At 38.6% G+C, this 25,086-nt stretch overlaps 2 protein-coding genes across 3 annotated transcripts; one reads left to right on the top strand and one right to left on the bottom strand.

Annotated features, from left to right (window-relative positions):
• On the top strand, positions 1-9,382 carry crot (carnitine O-octanoyltransferase). Its single transcript, XM_024268228.2, has 17 exons — positions 1-185; positions 928-1,051; positions 1,618-1,742; positions 1,832-2,013; positions 2,096-2,220; positions 2,311-2,419; positions 4,575-4,668; positions 4,780-4,905; positions 4,986-5,087; positions 5,204-5,287; positions 5,360-5,467; positions 5,545-5,675; positions 5,763-5,886; positions 5,969-6,047; positions 7,361-7,454; positions 7,945-8,064; positions 8,182-9,382. The coding sequence occupies exons 2-17, from the start codon at positions 937-939 to the stop codon at positions 8,300-8,302; spliced, it is 1,839 nt and encodes a 612-aa protein (XP_024123996.1). The 5' UTR covers positions 1-185; positions 928-936; the 3' UTR covers positions 8,303-9,382.
• Positions 9,381-23,394, bottom strand: abcb4 (ATP-binding cassette, sub-family B (MDR/TAP), member 4). Of its 2 annotated transcripts, XM_024268227.2 has the most exons (28): positions 22,969-23,394; positions 22,700-22,767; positions 22,291-22,369; positions 21,788-21,947; positions 21,668-21,716; positions 21,398-21,589; positions 20,968-21,139; positions 20,517-20,641; positions 20,134-20,305; positions 19,941-20,054; positions 18,214-18,324; positions 18,018-18,143; positions 17,321-17,524; positions 17,076-17,246; positions 16,837-16,998; positions 16,556-16,756; positions 16,314-16,460; positions 16,026-16,130; positions 15,446-15,523; positions 14,644-14,727; positions 14,339-14,542; positions 14,168-14,268; positions 13,954-14,094; positions 13,077-13,233; positions 12,807-13,004; positions 12,241-12,447; positions 10,409-10,555; positions 10,094-10,300 (listed from the first exon to the last, which is right to left on the bottom strand). In XM_024268227.2, the coding sequence occupies exons 2-28, from the start codon at positions 22,756-22,758 to the stop codon at positions 10,094-10,096; spliced, it is 3,873 nt and encodes a 1,290-aa protein (XP_024123995.1). In that variant the 5' UTR covers positions 22,759-22,767; positions 22,969-23,394. The 2 variants fall into 2 exon arrangements, with proteins under 2 accessions (XP_036071779.1, XP_024123995.1); XM_036215886.1 differs by lacking the exon at positions 22,969-23,394 and having other exon boundaries at positions 9,381-10,300; positions 22,700-22,758.
• Positions 23,395-25,086: the final 1,692 nt, after the last annotated feature.

The raw sequence follows: 25,086 nt of genomic DNA, 5'->3' as shown, positions 1-25,086 counted from the left end.
CCCCATGCTGCGGCTGGCACCAAGTCTCAGTGGGTCAAAGGTGATGAGCGCGAGGCTCTGCAGAGTCTGCGGACAACAACAACAGACGAGCACGTCCTTTTGTCCCGAAAGGTCTCAAAACGGGCCAAACTGACGGAACAGGTGCAGTGCGTTCGTGCAGTGAGCTGGACTGGACGTGCTAAAAGGTGAGCTAACTTTCCTTCAAGGGTTTAGCGTTAGCATTAGCATTAGCGGCAAAGTGGAGCAGTTTGACAGCTTTCTTTCTGGTTCTGTTAGCATCGATACTGGAAATTAGTCCGAATTATTATTGCTGCTGGACTAAATTTGACTTTTAGTAGATCGTTTTTTTTAAAAGACCCTCTCCTGACAGTGTAGTTTACTTACTAACATTGTTTGTGTCTCAAGTTAGTGAAATAATGTAGTGATTTAGCTAATTAAAGGACAACAGTTCAGGTGATAGTAGATGTAAAGTCAAGTATTGAGGATTGACTGTCAATAATATGAGCTTTAAATGCTCTGCAGTCACATTTTCACATTTTCTACATAGACGTCTTTAAAAAATTAAACAACTGGAGCCACGTTGACTTGGTATTTTAAAGTTCAATCTTAACCGATTCTTTGATTCATTTTGTTATTAATGAATTTTTGTAATAATACAATTATTTTCTTAGTAGTTTAGTCGAACTGAAAAAGTACTCAAGTTTGTGGTGTTAATAACATTAATTTAGCTTGTTTGGCAAAATACATTTAAGACAGTAAACATAACGTGTACAAATATTATAATATAAATATTGTAACATTTTGGGCTATTTTGTGCATCCCTGTTTTTATAACTTATTTCTGTTCTTCTTTTAACCAATTGGACCAATAGCTGTCGCATGTTTAGTCTGTTTTACTCTAGACTAATGACAGCTGTTTGGATTTTAGGGAGAAGAAATGTCAAATCGTGTGTCAGAGTCTGTTCCCGAACGGACCTTTCAGTACCAAGACAGTCTGCCGCCACTACCGGTCCCTTCACTTCAGAGCAGTCTGTCTAAATACTTGGATGCAGGTAGGATCCATGTTGTTTTTCAAACATATCTTTTATGATCTATTTTGTAGACTTTAAATATTTACTATTAATCAAATGAAAATTTGAGGCTTTTCACCATGACGATAATGTTTTTTTTTCCTTTGCAGCTTTGATTGGGTTTACCTGTGATTAAGGAAAAAATACAATCTTCTGTGTAAATAAGTTCCATAATGGCCTTTTATCAGTTTGCCCCTGCACCGACAATCTATCTGTTCCAAAGGTGAACATGTTTTCAATTCCCCACATGGGGCAGTCAGTACTGTACCTTTTAAACTCAGGAGTTTCAGGCGCTATCAGTGATTCTTCCAAAAAAGCGAATGTGCTATTATTATGGGTTATTATGAATGAAGTAGGAAAACTGTAAGAGGGTATCATCATCATGTTCTTTATTTATAAGGCGTTTTCACACAATTGTAAATTGAACATTATAAATCTTAAAAATTATACATCTTTGAGAGGTAAATGTCCATTTTTTTTTTTTACATTTTTTGCTGAAACTAATATGTTAGGATAGCAGACTCATCTTCCTTTTCCTTGCTCTTCAGTTCACCCGTTTGCATCCGAGAAAGAGTTTGCAGCTACAGTGAACATTGTGAAGAAATTCCAAGATGGCATCGGCAAAGAGCTCCATCAGAAACTTCTACAAAGAGCCAAGAACAGGAGGAACTGGGTCTGCAGCTGAGCTCTGTCAACACTTGTGTGTCACTTTTGTACTGGGATGTTTCCCTTAGCTGATCGTTGTTGTTGAATGCTCTTCAGCTGGAGGAGTGGTGGTTAGACGCAGCGTACTTGGAGGTCCGCATCCCCTCTCAGTTGAATGTAAACTTTGGCGGTCCTGCGCCCTACCTGGAACATTTTTGGCCTCCAGAGGAGGGGACGTGTCTTCAGAGGGCCAGTATTACCACTTGGTACTCACTGCAGTACTGGAACCTGATCCACACGTAAGCCATGCTTGTTGCACATCTTTCTGTTTCCACGCTGAGTCATGTATGAAGTTAAACAATATTTTTTATGCTATTTTAGAGAACAACTGGCTCCTCAGAAGTCAGGTAAAACTCCATTCGACATGGATCAGTTCAGAATGCTCTTCAATACCTGCAAAGTACCTGGAGTGAAGAAGGACGCCATTCATAACTACTTTAAGACAGGTAAATATATTTGATCTCTAGATCCAAGAGTCTGACATATTAGATCAGCTTCTGTGCTGCAGCTGTGTAACCTGGATTTCTTCATGCCAGAGAGTGAAGGGCCGTGTCCTTCCCATTTGGTGGTTATGTGTCGAGGACGGATCTTTACTTTTGATGCAATTCATGACGGGCAAATCCTCACTCCTCCAGAACTTCTCAGGTAAAAAGCAAGAGACTCAAGACTTTCCAAGAACCCTCAGTTGTTTCTGAACTTAACACTAGCTGTGTTTCCATTACATATATGTGCAAAACTTCATCAAAATTCTAGAAATGTCGAAAAAACACAATTACACTGTTTTCATTAAATCATAATTATGTGAATAAACACAAACCAACCCACACAGTAAGTCATTCAAAAACACAGACGTGAACGACACTTTGATTTACAGCAGATACATTCAAATTTCTGCTACTAGCGCTCATCATCATCCATCAAAGGAGACGTCGGCGCTTTATTCAGGCCATGGAGCAGCAAGCTACGCGGGTGTGGCTACAGATGAAGCGATTTTGAGAAATCTTAGTTGGCAATTTAACAGAGGAGATGTGGATCCAACAATTCCGCAAGACACACTCAACTTTTGATGAGCTGCATGATACTGTGGGACCGCTGTGTGCCACAAGAGCGGTGCAGTCACTGTTTGGGCAAAATTCATTCATCCATTCATTCATCTTGCAGACCGCTTCTTCCCTTTCGGGGTCGCGGGGGTGCCGGAGCCTAACCCGGCTACTGATGGGCGAAGGCGGGGTACACCCTGGACAGGTCGCCAGTCTGTCACAGGGCCTCAATCACACACACATTCACTCTCAGACACACCTAGGGACAATTTAGAGTCACCAATTGACCTATGAAGCATGTTTTTGGACGGTGGGAGGAAGCCGGAGTCCCCGGTGAAAACCCACGCATGCACGGGGAGAACATGCAAACTCCACACAGAAAGGTCCCAGCTGGGATTCGAACCGGGGCCTTCTCGCTGTGAGGCAAGAGCGCTAACCACTGCACCACCGTGCAGCCCTTAGGCAAAATTATTATCAAAAATCCTATTTGTGCAACCCAATGCAATGGAAATGCAGCTAGTAAGTTTGTCAGTCACATCGTCTGTTTACAATGACACCCCCCCAAATACCATTGTTATCATTCAAAATTGAATGTTAATGTTTCTTAAAGTTTTCAGTTGAGTTTGCATAGTTCATTAGACATTTTTCACTTAGTTTTGACTTTGTGGATTTACACATTTTTATTTTGTCTCTACATGTTTTTATCTTTTTTATAGTAAATAAAAACTTCATTAATAATTGTGATAAACTGTCCAAAAAACACTTGGAATTTATTATTTTTTTTGGACAGTTTATGTGTTGTTTTGGAATTATTGTCTAATATGATTAAACATCTAAAAAAAATAAGCTGTTATACAAAAAAGATGGATGTCAAACATTTCCACAAAAAACAGTTCTAAAGATAAATTAATAGAGCCAATTACAAAGTGTATACAAATACTTCTGAAGACCCCATATTACTAAGGGTGTAAAAAAGACAACAAGCTTCTTTCTTGCAGATCTCTACATCTGTTACAGAAAAAAGAAAAAAAATTGAAAGACAAAATTGTCCAAAACTTAAAAATAGAAATCCTACATTTTATTGTACAATCCTAGATCTGCAGGTTATTGCAGAATGGGAAGGAAAATGACTTTAGACCAATTATTGAAACCCAAATCATTCTACAAACATGGAAGCTGCAGCACCGCACAACTCACAGAACACAATATTACAGCAGATAACAAGCTATAAAATCCTCAAGATAGAATCTCAATATTTGTCATGGAAAGCTGCTGGCACAGCAAGTTATTTGTAGATTCATCCACCATTTCCATTTGTAAATATTTGTGCGTAATTTCAGGCTTTACAACAAAAACTCAGTTTATTGACAGACGTGATTGTAAGTTAGTGTAAAAACCTTTTTTTGTGTTGTTAAAATATATATGTCCTTTGATGTGTTTATCCATGCAGATGTTGGTGAGATGACTCGCCACCTCTGGTTGGTTTTACTTTAATCTCAGTTCTGTTACTTCATTGAACTGCAAAGGCTCATGGGATTGTGGAGATTTGGCTACAATGTTTAATGTCAAGAAAGTGGCTGATCTAGATAGTACTTGGTGTAATAATTTTATATATTTAAACACATTTGAAATATATTATTGATCTATTTTTTGTATGTTTTTTTTCTGAAAGGTTTGTGGTCCTCAGACAGAAGCTTACCTTTAATAGAATTCTATGGTGACGGTGCAGTAGGAAGAATAAAAAGTTTTGTTTTTACTAGGCAGCTGAGTTATGTGAAGGAGCGCTGCGACAGGGAGCCAGAGGGCGATGGCGTTCCTGCTCTCACCTCAGATGAGCGCACCCGTTGGGCAAAGGTGGGGAGGATTACTTTAGAAGAAGGCATCATTAAAGTGGTTCTTTTCTGGAGATATCCTAAATGCTGACATGCTTCTGCAGCAATGTATGTTCTGTTTACATTCTGACAGGCAAGAGAGCATCTAATAAGTATTGATCCACACAACGAAAGCATCCTGGAGACCATTCAGAGCAGCCTGTTTGTCATTTCACTGGATGAGTCAAAACCATTTTCCACCCCAGAGAACTACACAAATGTAAGAACTTGGAGTGTTTGAATCCTGCTCTGACCAGGACGAAATTTAGATTTGATTTTGTGAATCTTGTATTAATGCAGATGACTGCGGAAGCCCTGGCAGGAAACCCCATCATCCGCTGGGGCGACAAATCGTACAACTCTATTGTTTTTTCAGACGGCACTTTTGGATCCACGTGTGATGTGAGTTTTTGATGTCCTGCTTATTTTTTGGAGGAAATTCAAATGGAAGCTGTTCTGACACCAATGTTTCTTAGTTAAAATATATGCAAAAATGGTTGTAAATGTATATTTTGCAGCATGCTCCATACGATGCCATGGTGCTCGTGTCTATGTGCTGGTATCTTGACCAGGAAATCAAAGCTGCAGAAGGCAAATGGAGGGTAAAATCTGAGTTTACCTTCCCTTCATAGTGAAGTTGTTTTGCTGCAGACTGAGCTGTCATGTTATTTCAGGGCTCAGACAGGGTCAGACTGATGCCCCTTCCTGAAGAGCTGCTGTTTACATTGGATGAAAAAGTGCGCAGTGACATCAGTCATGCCAAACAGCAGTATTTAGAATCGGTAAGCCTAGACAGAACAGATACAAATAAGGTTTTCCCGTATTTGCTGATGAATGACTATAACTTTTGTTGTTACAGACTAAAGACATTCAGATTGTGTGTTACGCCTTCACAGCGTTTGGAAAAAGTGCTATCAGACACAAGAAGCTGCATCCAGACACATTTGTTCAGCTGGCGATGCAGCTAGCTTACTACAGACTGCACAAGAAGTACGCCGCAGATGCTTCTGCTTTTCCTCGTGTAAGTTCATGCAAAAGAATTGGATGAATAATAACATCTGCTGTTCCTTCTCTCAGGCTTGGGAGCTGTTATGAGACGGCAACCACACGCAAGTTCTTCCATGGCAGGACAGAGACCATGCGACCATGCACCCAGGAGGCTGTGAACTGGTGTAAGGCCATGATGGACCCCACATGTAGCGTAAGTGTAAAATGCTTTGTATTTAATAGGAACATTGTTAAATAAATGAGTTTGTTTATGAATCTCTTCATCTATCTGTCAGGTGATTGATAAGAGAAAAGCGATGCTGCTGGCTTTTGATAAGCACAACAAACTGATGAGTGAAGCTCAAAACGGAAATGGTGAGATTCACTGACATAACTCCATTATTGTTTTATTTTAACATCATAGAAATACATTTTTCGGTGGTTAAAGTCCATCCATCCATCCATCTTCTTGACCGCTTCGTCCCTTTCGGGGTCGCGGGGGTGCCGGAGCCTAACCCGGCTACTGAAGGGCGAAGGCGGGGTACACCCTGGACAGGTCGCCAGTCTGTCTCAGGGCCTCAATTACACACCCATTCACTCTCACATTCACACCTAGGAGCAATTTAGAGTCACCAATTAACCTATGAAGCATGTTTTTGGACGGTGGGAGGAAGCCGGAGTCCCCGGTGAAAACCCACGCATGCACGGGGAGAACATGCAAACTCCACACAGAAAGGTCCCAGCTGGGAGTCGAACCGGGGCCTTCTCGCTGTGAGGCAAGAGCGCTAACCACTGTGCCACCGTGCAGCCCGTGGTTAAAGTCACCGTACATTAAAGGTTGTATTTTAGGGAAAATACTGATGATAGTTGGATAGAGGCAGTTAATGCACTTTGGCGACCCCTACAGGGAGCAGCTGAAAGGCAAGATGAGAGTTACTGGGACTTCAGTAAAGAAAAAACATCTTTTCAGGGACTTTTTTATAACTTTAATCTAAAACCCGTTTCGATAAAAAAAACGGTTAAGTTTCTATAGAACATATTCATTGGTAAAATTATTTAACAAGTGCAAAGTGATGCCTAAAAAACAGTTTGTTAAAGTAAATTTGTGTTAGTGAGAACCCTTAAATTTAATACATAAAGAAGAAAGTAAAATATATTTATTTGTATATGCTCAATTTCATTTTTTTTGTAAAAATAATTAATCAACCAGATTTATGTTTGGTTGAATTATTTTTTTTTTCCGATCACTTTTATTGTAAGAACATTTTTGTTCTTTCAGGTTAAAAGTATGTTCCTGCTCAGAGTTGAACTAGTAATAATCAAAAGGTTTGATGAGCAGTGGAATAAGTATTAATAGTATTGTAATAGTAAATAAGAAAATGTTGTAAACTTCAGTCCAACAGTGACCCGTATTACATCATTTTATGTATCTTATTTTTCCTGGGTTTCCTTTATTCTTTTTAGTTGTTTTGGTTGTCATTTTGATATTGTTTTTTGTTGTATGATGTGAAAGCTAATAAAAAGAGAGTTACAAAAAAAATCTAAAGTTTTAGCATAAGAAGAAAAATTTGATCAGAAACTGCTAGAACTCTCGTGAGCGATAAATGATCAAATAACAAAGATTTTCTGCTTGTGTAAAAACAATCAGTGGTTTTAGACTTGAGGTTGAATAGTTTTGCTGTTTCCAGGCTTTGACAGACATCTTCTCGGGCTTTACCTCATTGCCAAAGAGGAAGGACTCCAAGTTCCAGAGTTGTTCACTGATCCCCTCTACTCAAGAAGGTGCTGCCCGCTTAACTCCTTTATTTCTATTTTCCCGCATGTTTAGCGTTTGAAGGGCTGTAATGATTCATTTGAACGATTCGATTCATATCATAGTTTGTGGTTGACCCTCCGATTCATAGTCGGTATTGGTTTATTTTGAATTATCCGACTCACTGACCTAAAATCAAATCATGGTAAAGCAAACCTACCATGTCTCAGTCCAAATGGTATTTATATTGATATAATGGATTTATTTTATTGATGCATTTTTGTTGTAACTTACCTTCTATTATCAGATGTATTTGATTCAAAATGCATTTTATCTTAGCAGACATGTTGGTGTTTGCTACTGATTAGTGGGGGTTTTTTTAACCGTTGATTATTTTATCAAAATTACTAACTTCTTCTTCAGAAAAAAATCAGTGTCACTAAAAGCTGGTGTTTATCCCTATAAAAAGAAATTAATTGCAGTGCAAACTAACTCAGGACCTCTGTCTTTCCAATGCAGTGGTGGTGGTGGAAACTTTGTGCTGTCATCCAGCCTGGTGGGATACACAACAGTTCTGGGGGTGGTGGCTCCCATGGTGCATCATGGTTATGGCTTCTTTTACCGCATTAGGGATGACAGGTGAGCAGACAGCGCAAAAGAAAAAGACCTCTGAAGGATTTAACGTGTTATGAAGTCAACTTAAAGTTTGTGCGCTCTTTAGAAGCTTTACTTCAGCTGTTGTCTTTGTTCCTGCAGGATTGTGACTTCCATCTCAGCGTGGAAATCCTGCCATGAGACAGACGCTCCTTCATTGTTTAATAACTTCTCCAGCTCCCTGCATGAGATGCTCCACCTGGCCACCGTGTCTCAGCTATAAGAACGTGAAACATTCCTGTTTTAGTTTTCACTTTCACTGTGTAAACCAGCACAAATCAATGCAATCGTGCAGAATCTGTACTGATTAATGGTCTTTAGAACCTGATTTTGTTTTATTTTGTGAATGTTCCTCCTGACTGAACTTTCTTAGTGATTATAGTGTTTTTTTTGGGGATAATCGTAAGTATAAATTTTGATTGTTTTGGTGGCATTGAAGCCTTACGGTGGATAAAACTATAGGAGTAAAACATCTACAGCACTTCTGTGATGGACTGAAGTGTCATTTTTTTTTGTTTAGTTTTAGTTTATAGTAAAAATTGTTGTGACCTGTACTTTCATGGGGCATAAAATGTTTCATAGAGTATTTCTTTAGCTAGGAATATTGTAAAGGAAATGAATCACGGGTACCTTCTCACACAGCAAAAAAGGAAAAAAAGGGAAGAGATGTTTTGTTTTTAATTCTCCAAAATGTACTAACATGACTTTTTTATGCCTTAAGATGGGATGAAATACAACATTTGCCTTTAGCAGGTTTGTAACTGGAAAATATTTTTCTCCATTAACATGGATTTCTTCTTTTTTTTTATTTTATTTGCTTAATCTTTCTAATCTAGTCAGTTTTAAAGATGGGTACACCAACACTTAAACACTAAGCTTAATGTTTATTTCAAGAGCTATCCAATGTTTGACTTCTGCATATTATTTTTAAATACTCGGTTGCACATGAAGAATTCACTTTCCTGCTGTTTTTTTTTTTCTTTTTAATCCACTGAGCCAAAACTTTCTTTAGCTGCACCTTTTATAATCTGCATGCTGCTCAGCTCTCCACATACAGACAGCTGGATGCCTTAAACTGCATTAGAAAGTATTATGTCTGTGAGAAATTGTGACTAATGATTTTTACATTTGAAGCCCTACAATTATCAGTCTTCTAAGCTTTTGTAAACTGTTAAATGAATCAAGTGATTGATGAGAAGTGACTGTCAATCTCTAAATGCACTGCTGGACATGTGATTGTTGTGACGATTAAATGTAGATGTTATTTTTCGTTGTCCATTAAAATAAAAACAAAAAAACCCTTTGTTTTTGAATACAAAACTTTAATAGATACATATCAGGACTTTCTACAAAAGATAAGTTATTAATAAACACGATTAGAACATTCATGTACATTAGCATAAACTCAAGATTTTTCTTTTTAATATACAGTATTCTTGGTTAAGCCGATCAGGCACTTTGGTTCTACCAACATTTTTGGTCTGATCATCCAAAGCTGTGATAAGGTGCCCGATACCCAAACACATTTCCTAAAGAACACGTAATAATATGCAGCGACGGTCCCAGTGTTAGTCAAACTTGGTGGTACACTATTGCACTTTTAGCATGAATTAAAGTGCATGAATCACTATTAAGTGCACTTAAGAAAAGTCATTTAAAATTAAGCGTGCTTCAAGTTGCTTTATCTTAACAAAAAAATTGTTTTTTTCTTTAGACATCATCAATAAGAAATTTCCCCCAATAACTTATCAAGATTGATCCCTTCCTCTGAGCTCAATGTGGAGAATTTAAATGTTTTGATGTAAGCTTTTGTCAAAGTCAATAAAAGTTTTCCAAAAGTTCAGTCAATAAACATGACAACTAATCAACAGCAGCAGTTGTTAAACAGATTACAGAGAGTGTAACTCACAGGATGAGGTCAGTGCATTCAGTCCCTAGCTGCCGGAGCTGCTCAGTATGAATATAACTGCTCATAAAAGGCACAAGTGCTCAGCCCGAGACCAGAGATGGGTTCTCAATTCGTCCCGTGCCCGAGCTGTGTGGTCACCAGCATGTGGTAGACTCCCTTCTTTGCCAGCAGCTGCTGATGCGTCCCTTGCTCCACCACCACTCCCCCCTGGAAGACGGCGATGCGGTCTGCGTTGCGGATGGTGGACAGACGGTGAGCCACGATGATGCACGTCCTGCCTTTACTGGCCTGGTCCAGAGCGTCCTGCACCACCTGCACAGAGAGATCACCGTTTTAATAACGTTCTCTATTTTTACCTAAAAAAACTTTTAAGAAACATAAATATACTTCTATAGTCTGTTAATTTTGCAGAGGACAAACCTTCTCGCTCTCAGTGTCCAGTGCAGAGGTGGCTTCATCCAGCAGCAGAACCTGGGGGTTGCGGAGAATAGCTCGGGCTATGGCTATTCGCTGCTTCTGCCCGCCTGAAAGCTGAGTCCCCTTATCACCTGCCTGAGTGTTGTACCTCTGCTCATGCAAACAGAAATAGCAGACACATGATCATGTTGGTGCAGGCTGATAAAATAGTGACATGTGAGTGGGAGTGGGCCGCTCTAAACTGGTACTTGATGGTTAGCAGCTCTCAGGTACTGACGGCTGAGACACATAAAACATCTGAGACTCGAGGAAAGTTTCCTGGAAGCTCCGTTTGTAGTACTCTCAGTGTAATTACTAACATGCAGCTATACTCAAAGTAAATTAACTCTAAAAGGAGTTTATGGAATAAATGCACCATTAAATGAAAATGAGGAGCATCTAGGATGATTTAAACCTGGTAATATTCACAAGCTGCACAACTGATGGCTCAAAAAAACCTTTTAAACCTGGTTTAAATTTTGGTTTTGATGAACAAACATCTTTATGAATGGAAAACACGGAGAAAGACCAACATTAGTTTATTTTAAATAAAACTGCACCTTATTGCCCATTAGATAAGATGGTAAAGAAGAGGCAATTGAATGCTTCATCCTTTATCTGGAGGAAATAAATAAATAAAAGATCTTTTAAGAGGGATGAGTCAGGAAGTGTTGTGGACTGCTGTGATGCTGAAATTTGAACCTTTCAAAAGGTTCTTAATAAATAAAGAGGATCAGCCTTAACAACTAGACTTTTCTACTTTGGTTACATTGTAGTTTTTTATAGCACCTATTGTAAAGTCAGCTTGACTCCAGAGCTGTTAACCCTCTTGGGAGTGATCTCCATGACAGTGACGGATTGTGATTCTGAAGTTTATCTTCAAAAGTTGATCCAACCTTGAACATCGTGTAAAGACTCTTATCTAATCAGAAGTCAAAATTCGAGGTAAAGTACCTTATACAAAAAGGTATTCTGAGAAAACGTAGCATCTACTTCCTAAACCTGCTGTGTTGATAGGATGATGTTTTGAGCAGAGGAGAATTAGACACTGCTTGATCTAAATGAAAGCTGTCATGGTTTTTCTAAAGGACTATAGTTATGATCTTTGTTTGCAGATGATAATTAAATTTATGTTTAAATTGAATATAAGAAAAACAACTTTAAAAAAAAAGGAGGGAAAAAATTTGGCAGAATTTACATATTTATTTGGGCCACTTCTTATTAATTGATTGATGAATGACATCACTTCCTTTTTTGTCTGTCAATTTTGTTTTTTATTTAAGATCTCCCATTTTATAGCTCTTGCTTGCGTCCAAAGGCCCTCACTACTCACTATACTACACACTGTGTTCGCCATTTTTTTGGGGTGTTTAAATCTGCAATTCCAAAATCTAGTGCCCTAGAGATTCCCCAGAAGTCTTGACAAAATGCTAGGACCAATGCTAACTAGAGTGGGAAATATAAACTATAAAGCGTAGCATTTGGAAAATTTGTCAGTTGACAAAAATGTAACTATATTTACTTTTTTTTTTAAATCATCCAAGTTTTGATCATCAGAACAAAAATTGGAACAGAAAACATTTTTATTTAATTTTTTTCTAAACTGCTGAATTAGCTCAGCTTTTTTTTTACTATAGTTTTTTTGTCTTTTGTTAGCAACACTTAATATCTTAAATTAGATTTAAAAAATATAACAAACATTGATCAAATTAGCAACCTTTTGGTACAAACTAAATATTTAATGAACTCAAAAACATTTACTTTACTTTTTGTCTAAAGCTTCCTCCTGTATTTACCTGTGGCAGTTCCTCTATAAATTTGTGAATGTTGGCCGCTTTGGCAGCAGCCTCGATTTCCTCCATGGTTACAGAGCGGCTGTTGTCTCCGTATGCGATGTTCTCGGCCAGAGTGCAGTCGAACAGCACGGGCTCCTGGGAAACGATTCCGATCTGAGATCTCAGCCAGTGGATATTCAGCTGTTTGACGTCCACGTCATCCAGGACCTGAAAGCAGGACACGGAAGAACAGATATATAAAATAAATAAATAAATTACATGGTTTCTTTGTGACAAAGAAAATCAAAAATGAGTTTTGTTGGGATTCAGTGTTTTGTTATACAAGAAAGACCTGTAGCTTTGAATTAATAAGCCATGAAAAGATGAAAGGAATTGTTTTCATTGTTTTTGATAGAGTTAGCACACTTATCTAGATAAAGACACCAATACATTGGCTTCATAATGTCTCAAGGTCTCATAAACATTGTACTGTACAGCTGCCATAAAGAGCTCCATCAGGTTAACCATTAGCTATCAGAAAGCAGGTGAAGGGGCTCCGGTGACAGAAAAGACACTGAGTTTCTCACCACTTTCCCCTCCTTGGGGTCATAGAATCGCTCCAGCAGCTGGATGGTGGTGCTCTTTCCACAGCCGCTGCTGCCAACCAGAGCCAGAGTTTCTCCCTTCTTCACCTTCAGATTGAGCCCTTTCAGAATGGGGATATCCGGACGTGAGGGGTAGTTAAACCTCACATCCTTAAAGGTTACGTTGCCATTAAATTTATCCTGGAAACAAAGAAAAAGAAGTAAACGCAGGACCCTTTAGAGCTTGTAGGTGCTAAAGTTTGCGCTTCGTACCGGGGTCTCCCCTTCGTTTGACAGATTGTCAATTTCAGGCACTTTGTTCATCAGCATCACCAGGTGGGCAGCGGACATTTTGGCTTTGGCGTAGTTGGGGGCGAAGGAGTTGGCTTCCCCGACAGCCATGGCGCCGAACAGAACAGCTGAAATCACCCTGGGAGAGGAGATCCACATTGTCTTCAGTTAAAAGTTACAAAAGTGTCTTGAGTTTTTATAACACACTAAACTGATTTGTTCTCTGTGACACAAAGCTTGTACTGTCCTGATAAACTCAGCATCAGCAGGGTCACATTAGGATAAAAAATAATGACACTTATCTGGTCTGAAAAAGTCTGACAGCAAACGTCTTCATTCAGTTGATTTTGTTTGCTACTATAGAAAATTGACTAATATTTAGACATATTTTTTTTAAATGTATAAGAGTAATGAAAGTATTTTTTTACAAAAAAAAAAAATTCAAATTGGCTCTGAAACTGTTATGCAACACCTTAAAAGCACGTTTTCTCGCGCGTATCTTCTACTAAACCTCCTACAGTGCTGTCTGCCACATGTGTGAAAGCAAATGTTTGTTAATCTTTAACCCTTTTATGTGTTTATGGTTTATGAACTTGGGACTTCCTTTTTATACCACAGCCAGGGCATAAGTGAAATCCATAGTTCAAGCATCACTAACTCGCTGCACAACTGTACAATCCTGAAACACATCAGTGAATCACCGCACAGGGTAATGATTCACAGCATTTAAAACCAGACTGTGCTTCAGTCACAATGAATGCTTTGCTGCTTTACACGCCAACCATGACACAACAAGAAACAACCTCTCAGTCAAACTGGGTAAAAATCCAAGGCAAGGGTGAATGGTGCGTTTACTCACAGGAACACTCCTTCAACATCCATCCGTCCTTGCACTATGAGCCAGGCACCAAAGCGGAAACAGCCGGCATAGGCAAAGTAGATCATGGCCTGGGAGAAGGAGAATGTAAAACCATGCGTGTGGGCCTTTTTCTGGGAGTTCCTGCACATGAGTTACAAAAAAATATATTAGAAGTGCATCACACAAATAAACACGATTGCTATATTTGACTCACTTGTATGGCACTTTGAGGTTTTCCTGATACAAAGACTCAAACTTGGCTTCTCTGGTCAGAGATGCAACAGTGCGAATGTTCTCTATTGCCTCTGTGGCAATCTGTGAAGACACAAGATGATTACAGACAAAAGTCCAACAGCGCAGCTGCTCCCAATATCTGTATTGTTACCTTTCCGGCTTTCTCCAGCTCCTTTTTGTCTTCGGCTGCATGTCCAGTGAGCATCTGCATCCCCACAGCTCCGGCCACCGCGATTATTGGCACCACGGCTAAGACCAGTAAGGTCAGCTCCCAGCCGTAGACGAAGGCTAAAATGATGCCAGTACCGAGGTTAGCAAAGTTCTGGGCCACTGTTGCCAAACGAGCTCCAGTTGCCTAAGAAAGTGTTGAGGATGGAAGTTAGAACATTTAATGACTGATTTGGAGGTTTTCTCTTTTTTTTTAATTAGTTGGGAGCTGTTGCTGCTCAGACTGACCCCTTGTACTTGTGCTGCATCTGTGGCAAGTCTTGTGGTGAGGGCTCCCACGCTGTTCTTGGGGTTGTCAAACCAACCAAGATCCTGCAAGGAAGCAACAAGGATCGAGTGAAAAAGATGCAGAAAACCCAATAAAATTATTGAAAAATGTCACAAAAACATCTCGTCGTTTTAAGACCATACCATAATTCCCACCAAATTTCCGTGACTAAACTACATTTAGTTCCTCTGCATTTGATTGCAGAGAAAAGTTCTGCATCTGTGTGTGAGGGTCTTTGTGTGAGAGCAACAGAATGACAAACTGCTTCAAGCAAAACATTTTTCTTCTGCTGAACTTTTTAAAATCCAGGCAAACTACAAAGAACACCGAGCAATGAAACTCGCTTGCAGCCCAACAAGCATTCAAGACTAATATTTTTTTTTCTTGTGAAAACAATTTTTTTTTTTTAATTGAAGACAATACAAGAAAAGAACCACAAGCAGATTATTGAAATTACACCTAAATGAACTCTTGTGATGGACTGGAAACTTGTTTCATGGTACCCTACCTCTAACCAGTGGTTGGGATAGGCTCCAGCAACCCCACAACCCCAAAAAGGGACTAAGAAGGTTTAGAAAATGTATGGATGGAACCAAAATGCTTCTTTTGATTAAAAAAACAACTCACTGACCAGGGACACTGTCAAAACTTTGTTTTTTCTAAGCTAAACAATAAGTTAAAAACATTAAATAAATGGTCAATCATTATTTATGTTTAACAGCACAGGAATTGTGGGCTGCTTTTGTAACCAATTCTACATACCTGTCTCAACATGGCTTTAAAGGCTCCCAGTCTTAGTTTCAAGGTGAGAACTTCTCCTGATTTACCAAAACAGAATCCCTGTTAAAAAAATGACAAGAGTGTGAAGGAAACATAAACACAACAGTCTCAAAAAGCTAGTTTTTTAATAAAACAAACCTGTAGAACATCATAAATTACATTTTAACATATTTTTAAGCGTAACATGGGCTTGACGTCGCCTTTTAAGCATTTACACTTTTAATTTAAAGTTACCCAGTTATTGCTTTTGCAAAAAAAAGCCATTGAGAACCTTCTGAACTTTTCTTTTGGAAATTTATTCTTTGATGAAAACAATAAAAAAAGTCATAACCTGGCATCTAAATGTAACCTTAACCATTAAAAAGTGCTGGACAGTTTTGATCTTTTACACAACTTAAAGGAGCTCAAATATTTGACCATATATCTTTTTCTCATCTTAATGATTTTATTTTTAATCAGATAAAAGTCTTAAAGGAGTCTCATTATCTCACGTCTTCTAAAATAAAACTATATTGATGTAACAACGTCTATTTTTATGGCAGTGAACTCTGTGTGCTCATACCTGCAGAAACATGGTGACGAACGACACTCCTCCAATAGTTACAAACATGAGGGAAAAGAACTGCGATTTTTCTCTGACAACTTCCTTATCTGGTTCTGCAAACACCTGAATGAAGACAGAGGAATTCATATAAAACAGTACATTATGTAAAAATCTTTGGATTTATTTTAAAGTTGGTCTGATTGTAAGAACAATATCTCTTAATGAGGCGTTCAGATTTGCAGGATCATCTCTAAAAAAAAATAAATAAACATCTTTTAGATAAGATTCCATCTAAGGTCGACCTACGGCGATGATTTTGGAGAAGAGGATGGCAAAAACAGGCTGTATTGCTCCGTTGATGATGGCGCAAAAGGTGCCCACGAAAATGAAAGGCCACTCCGACTTGTTGAGCTTTAACACTCGGAAGAACGACACCGCAGGAACATCTTCATCCTACACAGGGAAACAAACAGTTACACTTTGAACAGACTTCTTATTGGAAATATCTTTGTCTATTAATTAAATGGAGAGATTGAAACACTGCTTACTTCATCTGCCTTGTCCTTGTCCTGCTCCTTTTTGCTGTCTTTTTTGAAGCTTTTCCTCTCCTCTTTCCGTGCGTCTGAAGTGACGGAGGAGCCTCTGGTCGACTTCCTCCTGAACAGGCTGGAGTCTGACAGTTGCTTGGCTAACGGGCTCTTTTCATCTGCGTCACTCTCCTCTTCTCCATCATCTGCTTTCTGAAACGTCTGCAGAAACAGAGGAGAAAGCATTCACACCAACAGTGTCCCATGGGTTCAAACGCTCCACTGCTCTTTAAGGTTGTTACCTGCATAGTGACCAGTGTGTGGTAGACTCCCTGTTTTTCCATCAGCTCACTGTGAGTCCCCACTTCCACCACTTTGCCATTCTGGAAGCCAGCAATGACGTCAGCATTTCTGATGGTTGAGAGGCGGTGAGCCACGATCAGCGTGGTACGGCCCAGTCGCACCTGAACGACAAAACAAGAAAAAGGGGGTCAGAAAATGAACAAACAAGAAAGCATGTGCGAGAGCGGTGAAGAAATACCTTATCGAGTGCAGACTGCACAATGGTCTCACTCTCAGCGTCCAGAGCAGATGTAGCTTCATCCAGCAGGAGGATTTTAGGATTGCGGACCAAAGCTCGAGCGATGGCGATCCTCTGCTTCTGGCCCCCGCTCATTTGGGTCCCTCTGTCCCCCACGAGAGTGTCGAACTTCTGCTCAAAAACGACACCTTCATTAGGAACAAAAGCTGAGGGCAGAAGAGGTGGAGGCGTGAACATTTCCTTACGTCAGGAAGATTCATGATGAAGTCGTAGGCGTTGGCTTCTTTGGCAGCTTGTTCAATTTCCGGTTGTGTCACGTCAGGGCGGCCATATCTGATGTTCTCAGAAATGGTGGTGGCGAACAGGATGGGCTCCTGGCTCACCACTCCAATCATCTCTCTCAGGTAGCGGACGTTTAAGGACCGGATGTCATGACCGTCGATGGAAACCTGGAAGAAGTATGGCACCGATTAAATCTTTAATCAGTTCAAATAATGATTATAAAACACATTTGTCCAAGCGGTCCTTGGTTCAAGTCTCACACCAATCATCTTTTGATCTATTTTCAAAGCATTCCCAGTGATTTTTTAATTATGATGATCCTGTTTTTAATCAAAATCCCGTGTTGTTTTCTAGGACATAGTTTCTGCAGAGTGGCCACACTCCCTATCAACCCTTAACTTAGAGTATTGTATGCATGCATGTATTTTTTTTTAAATGATCAGTTAAAAAAAAAAAAACCACTTGCTCCTAATTCCATTCAATTTATATAGCCCAATATCACAAAACAATTGTCTCATTGGGCTTCATACAGGTAATTGTACAAAAGCAGAAAGTCAGTCATAAAATCTAAACAATAGCTTGTTGCAAAAGTAAACAGACTAAACTAAACTGGTTACCCCTGTTCCTTGACCCTCCTTCTCGGTTAATTAAAGTACTCACGTTTCCCTCCGCTGGATCGTAGAACCTCTGCAGAAGCTGGATGGTTGTGCTTTTACCACAGCCGCTGCTGCCCACCAAAGCCATGGTCTGTCCACTCTTCACACTCAGGGACATGTTCTCCAATATCTTAAGAAAGGAAACACAATCAGTTATAGATGTACAATCTTTTATTTTTTATAAATGATAGGGAGCTTACTTTAACGTCAGGCCTGGAGGGGTAGTTGAAGTGGATGTTGCTAAACTCTATATCTCCTTTGATGAAATCAGGCTTGAAGCCGTCTTCTGAGTAGCTGTCGATGATTGGTTTCTGTGGAGAAAGAGTTCGGTTTGAATCAGATTCAAAGTAGAACTTCGAATCCATCTGGATTCTTATAATAACATCAAACGCACAATGGGAGGAAGGCTGTCAGCCCCACAGGTTAGACTGTGCCGGTTAAACAAAGCTCATGTTTATTTCCACAGTTCTTTGTGTTTTCATGGCTCCAACTTGGTGTTCTAATGTTCTAGCGCTCACATGCAGTCACAAAAACACACAGCGATTATTTCTAACCAGCCCAGTGGCTGTAACTGTTTTATTGATGTCTCAACGTTCTGATAATAAAACTTATCTGCAAAGAAACTTTGTGCTTAACTAAAACTACACACAAACATACACACGTGTGAGTACAAAAGACACTTTCAAAACACCTGAAATCCTGTCAAATGTAAGATTTGGGTTTTCAGTTTGAAAAGAAGAAAATAATTAAAACAAAAATTGCATTTGTATTTCAAGTGAAAAGTATTTCAGAACAATATAATATTCTAAATAACTTGGGATTTACAGAAATATAGTATAATAACAAATCAGTACATGGCGCATCTTTACTGTCAACAATTTACAGACTGGATTTTTTTTTTATTTAAAAAAAGAAATGAAAAAACAAAAGATCCATCTCTTGGTGAACCACAGATTATGTTGCATGATATTGTATATCATTTCCCCACATAATTGTCAAGTGAAATTTTTGGGTGAATGTTCTTGTTTTGCTTTTTTATTTTAAGTTTGAATGACGTTTTAACAAAGAATAGCACTTTGCATCACTTTAGTATAAATTGTGATTTATAAAGTAGTTTGATTCGGTTATTTATTATTTTTTCTGAAGTTAAATTTACGTGTCAAAACAATTCAGAATATAAAAACAGCAAAATCCAAGTTTAATCCTGATTAAGGCCTTTCTACATTATGACCCTATTCCAGCTAAGATAACATGGCAGCAAAAAATTTAGGAAATAAACAAATTTCTGATAAAATGTTTTTATTTCCAACATATACCAAGTACATTTAAACTTAGTTAACCTTCTTGTATTAAATAGTTTTAAAACATAGTGCTGTAACAAAATGCTTGACCTTTTTTAAGTGGAATTGTAATAAACTGCTGCTGGACTATTTTTATCTCATTACTTTTATTTTTTATATATATATGATGGACAGTTTCATAGTTAACAGCCAATCTGTAAACAAATATTTATTTGTTTGTCAGATTCACCAAATTCCAAACAAATTAAAATTTTATTACTGATTGAATAGTTTTTTTTGTATTATATACTGTTTTTTTACTTCTACTAAAATAATAGTATTTTCATGTAACTACTCTTTTTCTGAGTTTTACTGTTCTTCAACCAATAAAAACGCAGATCATCACTGTGGAGATGGATTTGCACTCAGCCCTGAAACAGGAGCTGAACAGAACCGACCCGAACGATCTGCTGGTTCTTCTTACGAGCAGCAGGCGCTCCAATTAGCAGCTCATTCCAGTGTTAATGACTTCAGGTTTCCAGCTGCATCAAAGCCGCTCCACAGAGTGCTGGAGTTCAGTAGAGCATATGCCGTGATCTAAACAGACAAGTTCTGAGGCAGCAGACAGAACCGGCTTCTCCGCTTACATTGTCGATGATGTGGTAGACCTTGTGGGCTGCTCCTCTGGCACTGGCAAACGTCTGGATGTTAGGAGAAGTCTGACCCATCGTGAAAACTCCAATAATCACAACAAAGAACACCTTCAAATGAAAACATTAGGATTTTAATTTAAAAGAAAAACATAAAGTTTTAATGTTTATAAAATGAGTGTTCACTCACAGTGAGCACAGAGCCGATGGTGTACTCGCCGCTCAGGATGAGCGTACTTCCGTACCAGAAGGCCAGAGCGTATGAGAAATAGATCATCAAGAAGGTGAAGCCCATCGCTATATTGGCAGAGACGGCCTTCTTCATTCCCATCTTTTTGGCCTGCTCCAGGTTTTTATGATATCTGGGGTGCAGCAAACACAGACAATCAAATATCCACTTAGAATTAAATTTGATTGAAGTGAAAACTAGCCTTTTCACTAATGCTTTTTTAGGGTTTTTATTTAATTACTGCCTTTTTTTAGTGGAGATTGTGTTTCTGCTTTGGTCAACAGGACCTTACTTTGAAACAACGGACAGCCTTGGAGCCCAAATAAGAGCGACATAAAATGCACCTTTCAATCTCTTTGTTTTGGCCGCTGAAGGCAAAGACTGTTCTGATGGAGGACAGCACCTCCTCAGCAACAGCACCGGCTTTAGCGTATGCACTCTGTTCTTTGGAAGTGAAGCTTGTCAACACCTGTTTGATGGAGAAAAATGATGAAAAAAATATCAAACAGAAGTTTGTAGAATTATGGCTCTCAAAGTTTAATAAATGATCAGAATTTGAGCTTTCCTTGTTAATAAAACATTATATGACCATTTAAGGTCAACATTAGATAAAAATGTTTGTTTTGACTGCAATTTTATCCTCTAAAACTTAAAAAAAATGTTTTTAATCAAAAAAATCTAAAACTGTTTCTCTTTTTGAGAGTTTTTTCCACTATCTGAAGGCATAACAGGAAGCAGAACCCCGTTAATCAACATCTAAACCCTTTAAAATGAAAGAGAAATCCTTTGAGTCACCTTGCTGAAGAGAGCACCTGAGATCCCGAGTGCAGGACTCACTGCCAAAATGACAAGAGTGAGCTTCCAGCCTTTGGTAAAGCCGATGACGAAAGCTGTGATGAAGGAGCTGACGCTTTGAATCAGCATCCCCACCTTGTCTCCAATGCCCTCCTGGATCTTGTAGACATCACTGCAAATGGATGATCACAAGTAGTTAAAATATATAGAAATCTCACAAATATTTTAAAGATATATATTTTTAAATATCTTTAAAATATACAAAAAAAAGCACAAAACTGTGTAAAATTAAGTATTTACTTCACTTGGTGAGAGTTAGGTGTCTAACAGTTTCAGATTGAAGTATGACGGCCCGCTTTACTATAGCGCCTCAATGCACCATCTTTGATATTTCAAACATAATAACAACTCATAATTGCAGTTTACTAACTCTGTGAGACGAGTGTTGAGCTCTCCAGTTTCGTTGATGTCAAACCAGCCGATGTCTTGCTGCATGATTTTGTGGAAAAACAATTTGCGGATGCGTTTCACCTGCCGCCCTGCTGCGATGGTCCACAAAGACACCTGCAGGTACGCGGCCACCAGCACAACGGCACCCATGATGGAGTAGTAGACGGCAAACCTGAAGAAAATAGATTTTTTTTAACACAAGAGGATCCTTTCATCCCTCAAAGTTAATGCCAAATGAATTGTGTCTTACACAGTCATTTCTTCTTCTATATTGGCGGTCATATTTATAAGTGTTAAATCTGAAAGTACAGAAGTGATGTTAGGATGGGAAATTCACTGAATACACGCAGGTGAGTGTAGGGAAACTCACTGTAGTACTCTTCCGTCATATTTGGAGGGACGCCGTTGATGAGGCTGTCTGTCATGTCTCCAAAGACGATGCACATGAGGGGAAGCACGGCCCCGTTGGCAATCGCCATCACAGTCCCGGTTATAAGCATCAGGATGTCCCAGCCATCCGCAAACCTGAACTGCACTCAGGTGGAGAGAAGAAAGTGGAGACAGACCAAAGGCGTCTGATCAAGACATGAGAGGTTATTGTCTTCTCCCAGCAGGGTGCTGATGGAGCCCAGCCGAACAACAGGAGGATGTGCTGCACTCCCATCCGTTCTCCCCGCTTCCCCTTTACTGTACTTTGCACAATTCCACACACATCCCTTCTTGTTATGCTTGTAAGCTCATACCTATTACATTCCAACTGTGAATCCAGTTCCTCAGAGTTCTACTTTCTTAAAAACACTTTTTCCCCCCAATCTTAAACACAAAAGTAAGATAAAGTGAAGATACAGAAAAGTGGATCAAAAGGGAGCTCACCACAGCGATGGGGCTGACCATGGGCTCCTTAGGCGCCTTCTCCTTTTTCTTTCCTTTCTTTTTTTCATCCTTCTCTTTCCTGACGGACATAAAAGACACCAAGTTCAGCTAACTCTAGAGAAACACTTTCACTTATAAATTAAGGGACTTATTTAAGGTCGAATCAAGAATAAAACATCAGGTACTTTACACAAACTCCTGTCTTTTCTGCAAAACTCATACAATAATTTATTTTACATCATTAATCCTTCACCTCATAAACAAATAGTGTAAAAAATGCCGTTTAAATACTTTTAAAATATTTTAATGGGAGTTCTAATTTACTTCCATATTTTCAAAATAAAAGTTTTTCTAAAATGTTAATTTCCTTTAATAAAGTCAGAATAAAACTTTTTTTATTTTATTTTACCCTAAATATCCATTTTGTTCTTGTTTGGCTGAAGACATTTTCCTCTCGGTGCTTTCCATGTCTGTTTCCTGTCAGCAGAAGAAAAAAAGCTTGTTTATATGAGTAAAAACTAAACAATTGTGCAGCCGCAGCAGCAGTGATGTAAAGGCCTCAGTGAATCCGAGACGCAGCTGATGTCTAAGCTAAATATAACAGCAAAAAATAAAAAAAAAGTCTACAAACACTAAGGCATCAAATTCGGAAACAATCCAATAGATTGGAAATTGAACCTGCCACTGTTGTCCCGGACAGCCGCCTGTCAGCCGCCGTGCTTCCCTCCTCACTGCGCTTTCTCAGAATTTGGACAGAGGTTATGATTACATTACGTCACGCCCAAGCCCCGCCTTCTCCCCCTCCTTTTCCTCCTCCTCACGTGGCTTTTTATAGCTCCTGATATTTCTAAGCGTCACTTTAGAGATAAACGAAGCCCAAACAAATGTTTTAGTGTTTGTAAGAAATGTTTTAAGAAACACTCTTAAAATGTCAGAATTTGAACATTTTGGATTTTGGGGGAAACTATCTGGTTTTGAGGCATCATGGGAAATAAACTTCAGGTCTACTTTTTTGGCACCAAATAAAAAAATAAATAAAAGAAGAAAATTAAACCACTGATTCCAACAGTGTTGGTTGGGGTAAAGGCTGGACCTGCTGAATTTTGGATGTGAAAGCCGAACCTGCAGCTAACGACGGTGCAAAGTGTTGCTTCTTATATCCATCTGATGCATTAGCTTTTTAGATTCAATTATGTCAGAATCCAGGCTCTAAAGCTCAAACATGTCTTTTAACCAACCTGTCACTGAAACTCCCCATTGGCTAAACACACCTGATCCAGGTAATCAACAACAGATTATTTGGGTTTCTGGAAAATCAGCAGGAAAATGGCCCTTCTTGGAGTTCTTGGAGTACACCTGCTGATTGCTGCTATCCATGCTCACAGGTGAATCAGGGACCTAGATGTTTCAAGATGATAGACATTGTTTAATTGGTGTTCACCTATGCAGTCTCCTAACAAAAATGTCAACACTGTAATACATTGACATAAACACTGATGAAAAATAATCTACCAAAGAAACAATTTCTCACTTTTTGTTGAAAGTTTCATCAAATGAATGGCTTTCAGAAGCAAAAAGGAGGCTTACACTTCAGAAATAGATGCTGTTTAGTGAGATTGGGCAAACAACAGAATTACATAGTCAAATATGTATTTTTTTTCAGATGTTTTAGTTTGATCTTTAAAAAACTGTTTTGACATAACTAGTGAGTTAAACAGAACAAGACCGTTTCTCAATTAAGATCATGAATTCTCAAAAAAAAAAAAAAGAAAAAAGAAAAAAAAAACAATTGGAAAAGCTGTTTCTGCTTGAAAAGCAAAATCCAAGAGACTGCTTTGGTGGAGTTAAACTATTACTTTCATGAACTGATATTGAAGTTTGTAAATTAGGATCAATTCAACACTACAAGCTATTTCCAAATTTAACTTTTAAGTTCTGGGATTCTGTTAGGTTAATTTCAGGCTTCACCCAACACTCCGTTAAAGAAGAAAGACACAACCCACACTTAGATTTGCAACAAAGAGCGAGCTCAGAGAGCACGGAAGAAACATCACCGTGTTTTTAAGTTGGTTTGTGCTTTATCGCAAAATTATGATTTAATGGAAACGGTGTCATTTCGAAACTGTGTTTTTTTTTAATTCTTAGAATTTTGATAAAGTTTTGGACAAACATGTAATGGAAACACAGCTATTATTACAATGCCTCCTATCTACTCTGAGCTTCCTGTGGTATCTGAGCCCTTTTTATTAGCTTAGGAACCCAGTTACATCAGCTGCATTTCCTCTATAGGGGAAGAGGTGCAAACGTCTGCAGCAACATTTCCATACATGCAGAAGACAGTTAAAAAACAGCAGTCACGAAAACGCTTGATGAGGTAATTCCTTATTTAATAATCAGTTCTTCACAGAGTCACACTCTGTCTGTCAACTTTGCCTGTTCAGGTTTGAGCATCAGCATCTGCAGGAAGTCTTCTGCTGAAAGCATCAAAGTATTTTGCAAAAACACTTCTGCTGAACTATAAGAGTCTAATAAAAGAGTAAAACGGTAAAACACAGATAAAACAAAGAATCTGTGTGATGATATTTACATAGATTCAACAGATTTCTTCTAAGTGAAATGTAATTCAAATTGAATAAACTCGTATTTTTTTATGTTTTAGAAAGAGAAACGCAAAAAACATTTAGTAAGTTTAGCTTTGATTAAATTCAGAAGAAAATTTAGAGAATATTACAGAGCATTTCTATTTCTATAAGTATGTATATATAAATATATATATATATATATATATATATATAT

This window comes from Oryzias melastigma, linkage group LG16 (genome assembly GCF_002922805.2).
Source record: "Oryzias melastigma strain HK-1 linkage group LG16, ASM292280v2, whole genome shotgun sequence".
NCBI classification, from domain to species: Eukaryota; Metazoa; Chordata; class Actinopteri; order Beloniformes; family Adrianichthyidae; genus Oryzias; species Oryzias melastigma.
The sequence above is the reverse complement of the archived record's forward strand: the minus strand, read 5'-3'. Positions and strand labels throughout refer to the sequence as shown.